Below are 6,000 nucleotides of genomic sequence, written 5' to 3'. Positions count from 1 at the left end.
GGCCATGTGGCATAACTACCATGGCATGACAAACCGCTTTCGTTAATCAGGGCCGACTCGCTGGCCACGATGATACGTCGACTCCAAAAATAGAGTACATGAAAGCCGTGGCTCGGCATTCCGGACTCGTTATTGTGGTGCACACCACAGGGGAGAGGAGAGAGAGCGACAGGGAGCGACAGAGACCAGCCATTCGCCCGCCATTCAGAAGCCCCGTGGCGTTCAATCGCCGCCCCCACTCTGCAGCGGCCGTCTTCGCCTCCGCTCATCTCCACCGTCCAGTCCACCTCCATTAGCAATAGCGCCAGCTCCTTCGCCAGAACGCTTTTTCTCACGAGCCAGCTGACATGCTTCGACCGCCGCCTGACTGATGGTCACCAAAATCACTCGCGATTTCCTAACACAAGCGTTGCGGTCGGCTCAGTAGCCGACAAGGCACGTCGATCCATGTCACTTGTAATCATTCGGTCTCGCGGTCGACTGGCCATCTCGCCGTCAAAACACTCACGCATCGCCACTCCGTGGCCGCAGATTATCCCGCAGATGCCCTCCTCTTCGTGCACCTCGTGTGCAGCAACTAGCTTTATTGTGTGCCTAGCTGCAGCTCTTCCGCCTGCCATGTCCGCCACTGTCCAGTTCCTCCCACACTAATCTGTACGAAGCAGCCAACGTTGCTGCCGTCTTCGAGAAAACCAACCGAGCATTGCCATCGACAATGACCGTTCATGCACCTCGTTCAACCGTGCAGCAAACAAAGATTCTCTCTTTCCAGACCTTGGCTGTGCAACTCGCCTCGATTTAGCACTCTTCACAGTCATAAGCATTGTCGATAACCCAGGTGCAAGAGATAGCCCAGGGTGCACCTATTCTTTCACCTTTCTCATCTGCACAGTGCGCTCACGTCTTCTTAGCATTGCCCCAGTAATTGTTACCCACAAGGCCCCGGTCTCGACGCCATCTGTCCTGGTGAGAGCGATTAGTTCGTTCCTCATAGCCCGACAGCGCTAATTGTGGCCCTGTTCATCCTTGTCCTTGCGAAGCCACCCTCAAGATAGGCGCTGCTCCAGCATCAATCACCCGGAGAGTGTGACCAAGAGATGTCAAGCAAGTCCCGACAGCCATCACAGATATCGCTTGCACAGGCAGGGGGGGTCCCTACGACGCGCCCCTTCTCCAGACTGTCTATTCGTCGGCCCAAATCAAGGTAGCCCACCGCTGGCCACTTACGTTCATGCTCTCTTTGCTCACGGTTCAATTTGGCTGAGGCTCCTGCTGCTGAGCAAAACTGTATGATGCTAACGCGCTGTCTCGTTTCACCGACATGCACGCTGGTCTCTGTTTGTGCCATGGATTCACGCGCCGTCCTCTCCTTCGACCGAGTAGTGCGCCCAGGATGGGGGTTCCTTCAAATGAGCAGCTTGGCCGCGTGCTGGACTTTTGCTCGCACTGGGGACGGGGTACGAAGCACGCACTTCGCTCCTCGCTTTGCCTCCTAGGTACAAGGCCCGATTATTTTTCATGGCCTAATTACCATCGTGGCCGGTACAAGCACGAGATCTACCTCCACCACACCCCCTTCCCACCCCCCATCTGATTTGTATGGGTGGTGTCCTTGTAGGGGTACTCTGCACCATTGTACTCCGTTCAAACAAAAGTACACGACCGTGGCCTCCCCCACCGACTAACTGGACAAGGGGCTCCCACCAAGTTGTTCTGCTATGATTAGAGCAACTGGCACGAGTAGAGAGTTCATTAGCTCCCGTTCCTGGGCGTCAATACCGTCCGTCCCCTCCAACCTCGATCTCCGCCACCCGGACACACTGCCGGCCTTTTTGTTGGACACGCCCCTTCACCATCTGCCGTATGTCGCTGCTCTTGGAAGGATACTGGGGTCCATCGGGCTCCATCCATGCAGCGAGATTCTACAAGTATACAAGACCATCCTCTTCGCCCCCAACTTCTCTCTTCCTTGTCTTCATTGCTTCTTTTTATCATTTTATCCAAGATCTGCTTGTCGATTATTTAAAGGCTCTCTGTACAAGCTCCTTCCTCTCACCCACCGAGACTCTAGCCTTTGCCTGACTTTTTTTCATCTCTCCTCTTCTCTTCACCAGTTTAGTCTACCAGGGCGGCCTCGCACACTTCGCAGTACCGTATTCGAGATATGCGCCAATGATGACCGCAACAGCTTATCCTCCAACTATGACTGACTTGAGAGGAGATCCCTCTCACGCAAGTATTTGGCCCAATTACGGGGCATCCCACATCCCTGGACGACTTGGTAGCTCCATCGACGCTGCCTTCCCTTCGCCCGGCGTTCGAACTCGTGCTGGCCAGGACCACTACTCATACGGACGCTATTCTCAAGATGACGGATCTTCTTTCGACCGGCCTCAGCCTACAACACTGTCTTCGCACCAGAGTTACCCTCCTCTAAAGAGATCGTTTTCCCAAGCCGAATCCCAGCCCTATCAAGAAATTGTCCAGGACCTTCGCGACGACACTTCCCGGCTGACTGTCAGCCAAGACCACAAACTTCTCTCTTTCCGCCGCTCCCAGGAGAAGAGTACAGTGGTTGATCAGCATGGCCGCGTGCAACAACTTGAGCTCTCCGCTCAGCTGCACGGAATGTTCTTTCTCTCTGAGATGCCTTCGAATGGCGGCGAGGGCGGGGCTCTTCAACCGGAGCTGACTTGCTACCGGCGCAACCTCTTCCAGATCAGTGGTTCCTTTGTCACGCCACGGGGTCCCATCTCCGTTGTTAACGAAGCCAACGAGACTGTGCCCGTCACCAGCATGGAAGTCACCATCTCGGCAATCGAGTCTGTCGACGGCAACCCAGTTCGCCTGATTGTGATTCCTTGGAAGACGCCGCCCCCCAACTCGCCTGAACAGGCACAGACACCCGATCAGGAGCCTCCAGCTCTGCCCTTGATTCCTTTCCAAGACAGCAACCCCAGCGCTGAAGGCGAATACGCCGTCTACCCAGTTGGCTGGCGCCGTCTGCAGTTTCGCATGTGAGCTATTCTCCCTTGCAACCAACAAATAGAGGATGCTAACTCAAAAACAGTGCCACCGCCAACAACGGCCGTCGCAAAGAGCTGCAGCAGCACTTTGTCCTCCACCTTAGGGTCCATGGAACTCTTGCCGACAATAGCAAAGTGATTTTGACTGAATCTGTAACATCGCCCATCGTGGTTCGCGGTCGCAGCCCGCGTAACTTTCAGGCGCGCAAAGAAATTCCCCTCCTCGGATCAAGCGCTGGCTCTCGTGGCCAGGCTCTCGTTGAGACTGGCGTGGGTGTTATCGCAAGTGCCCTTTCTGTCAAGTCGGAAATAAAGCGCGGGGGAAGTCTGGATATGCAGGTTCCTAGATCTGCATTCACATTCAGTCCACCAAAGTCCGCCGCTAGCCAGCCGACCGCACTCAGATCAAAGTACGTGGATTGCTACATGCTGTGAATCGATAGATAATTAACAAATGTTGCAGTTCTTACCCGACATGGAACCAGCAAACTGATTCTTTGAGCCAACTCCCGACGACAACTACGATGGGCATGCCAAGTGTCTCGACTTTTGCGAACGACAACTCGGAACTTCCCATGGCTTCGACCTTAGCACCCCCCGTCTCCCTGTCACAGTACGCGCCGACTGCCGGGCCACTTCCCACAGAGCATGTTCCACGATATGTCGACAATGGCAGGTCAACAAAAAGTCCCAGGCACCAAGGACAGTCTTCCGTACATGGGTCCATCTCCGCCCCAGACAGCGCCTCTGACTACCGCTACGGATCGTACCGTGGCTCCATCACGAGCGATGCGAGCACGCTGGGCTATGGCTCCGAGAGCACGACCGCCCCCAGTCAACGAGACTATTACCCGTCATCAAGTGGTGCCTGGAACTCTAGCACAGCGGAATCTAATGCCAACCTGAACTACGCCGGCGCTTCCCATGGCAGTTCTCATCCACGGCCGTATGCCTTTGACAGATCTGCGAAGCAGGAGGCGACGCTCCCTAATGCTCTCTACACTCCTGGCGCCAAAGGCGCCTTTGAGTCCATGAACAACTACTCGTGGAGCACGAATTAGGCGTCTGCCTAGAACCACATTGGTGTTCCTTCCGGCCTGAGCTTTGCCCTATATAGCTCCAGGCCTTTTCCTTGCGGTAGCTGCGGACATTTTTTGTCGTGGTCTTGGGCGGAAGGCCCTGAACGATCTGGTTCAGTCTTTTCTTTTACATTGAAATCGGGCGGCTGGGAGCTCTGTTTTTTTCCCTGGGATATCCATGGCGCGGCATGTGCTTGTTGGGAGGATTGCACGCATTCTTTCCCTTTGTTTCATTCTTTCCCTTTGTTTCATTCTTTCCCTTTGTTTCATTCTTTTCTTATCTGGCCATTTCGGACCTGTACAGTTGGGAGGATTGACTGCGAATTCGGCTATGATATTGTCACGTTGCGCATTCTGGCGATCAGACATACGAGAACCAGGACGGCGCATGAGGCAGGATTACACTGGGTACCTGGGGAGGCTGTTTTCATTTGCTATATCCGGAGTTGGCTGGCACTGATATCAACTTTCTGCTATTATGTTTCATACAGTATATATATATATCTTCATTCACCTGCCACTTCCTTTTTGAGACACTGATTATCATATTTCGTCGGCGCTATGGGCGTGCTGTTTTTCACTTTTGATGACGTTGTGTCTCCTGGCACAAGGAAGGCCATCGATGCAGAATGCGCCGCGGGTCTTGGCGATGACGAATACTCAACAATCCTCTAGATACATCCCGCGTGGGTATACCGTTGTTTACACACTCCCCACGTGTTGCTATGGTGCCAAGACAGCCGGAAAGAAGGAGGCCAGGTACTCTCGCATGCGCCGACTCTATCCGCCCCGGCTTGAGCCGTCACTTGAGTCCTTTATGTCCATGTCCTATATTCGTATATGTCACTTGCTAAGCGCTTTTACGTACTTCGTAATATCTCTCATATGAAAACCCCGGCGAAAGCCATATTAATCGAAGATGGAGAAGGAGAAAATCATGCAAATATCCACATGGCGGCAGCGGGGGGTGGCGCCGGGCGCTTTTTTTACGATGCAATGCGACACGGTGCAGCGTTGCTTTCTTGGCCCCCAAACTGGGTCTGCCAATCGCTGTTCCCATGGTTCTTTAATTCTCTGTCGTTCTTTTCTTGGGATGGCAGTGCTGTGGCTATGGGCTCGCTCGGGGGCAAGTCAACCTGGGCAGGACTCTACAAAACAGAGAGACAAGTTGGCCACGCGGCGCGATGGTCTCTTCTGCATAGCAGCCGGAATTTCAGCACCTTTGCTCAGACTGATATAGTTACCCTGATGTATTGCTGCCAAGACGGGCCGCGTAGCCTTTTGAACCTTCCAAAACTTCCTTGTTTGGATAGTCCATAACTGGGCCCATTATTAGCGAGCTTCGACGGCCGATAGCAGCAGCCTAATAATAGCTCGCAGCTAGCATTTCCTCAAGTATTGATTACTTAGTAGGATGAAGTCGCTGTATCAGTATGGGGTTTCTTTGGCTTCCCTTTGATATTACACTGTTGTTGGGTTAGCACTACAAGCTGCTGGGTTGTCAGTGAACTTTATCAAAATGTAGACAGTAGAAAAGAGAAACAGATAGTCCCATAACCATAGCCCAGTGGTTTGAAAAGGATATTAAACGAGAAAGAACGGAAAATTGTACTCGAATTGGAAGAGAACTTAGAAATACTTGCTACCCTGTATGCTTAGCTAGGCTATGTGTGGGTTGGCAAGTAAGCTCCTAACAAGCAACAAGGAAACTACATTGAAGTGGCCTGAGAAGACGGGAAATTGATTATTAATTTTGTACGAAAAAATGAAGCACAATGAATCTGTAGACTACAAGTTCAAGTGCAGAGAACTTTTGGACTTTTGGACTATTTTACAGCACCGTGTGGTTTCTCTTATCTTGTTACAGTTACCAGGACAATGTGCTGGCGGATTGG

At 52.6% G+C, this 6,000-nt stretch overlaps 1 protein-coding gene across 1 annotated transcript; it reads left to right on the top strand.

Annotated features, from left to right (window-relative positions):
• Positions 1–2,202: 2,202 nt before the first annotated feature.
• On the top strand, positions 2,203–4,087 carry ISF_03941 (acid phosphatase phoG-Penicillium chrysogenum; the record flags this gene model as incomplete). Its single annotated transcript, XM_018847547.1, has 3 exons — positions 2,203–3,017; positions 3,071–3,436; positions 3,490–4,087. 3 exons carry the CDS (start codon positions 2,203–2,205, stop codon positions 4,085–4,087), a joined length of 1,779 nt encoding a protein of 592 aa, XP_018705127.1.
• Between the last annotated feature and the right edge of the window lie 1,913 nt (positions 4,088–6,000).

The sequence above is a fragment of the Cordyceps fumosorosea genome (genome assembly GCF_001636725.1).
Source record: "Cordyceps fumosorosea ARSEF 2679 chromosome Unknown scaffold_8, whole genome shotgun sequence".
NCBI lineage: Eukaryota > Fungi > Ascomycota > Sordariomycetes > Hypocreales > Cordycipitaceae > Cordyceps > Cordyceps fumosorosea.
This window is presented reverse-complemented; position numbering and strand designations above follow the sequence as displayed.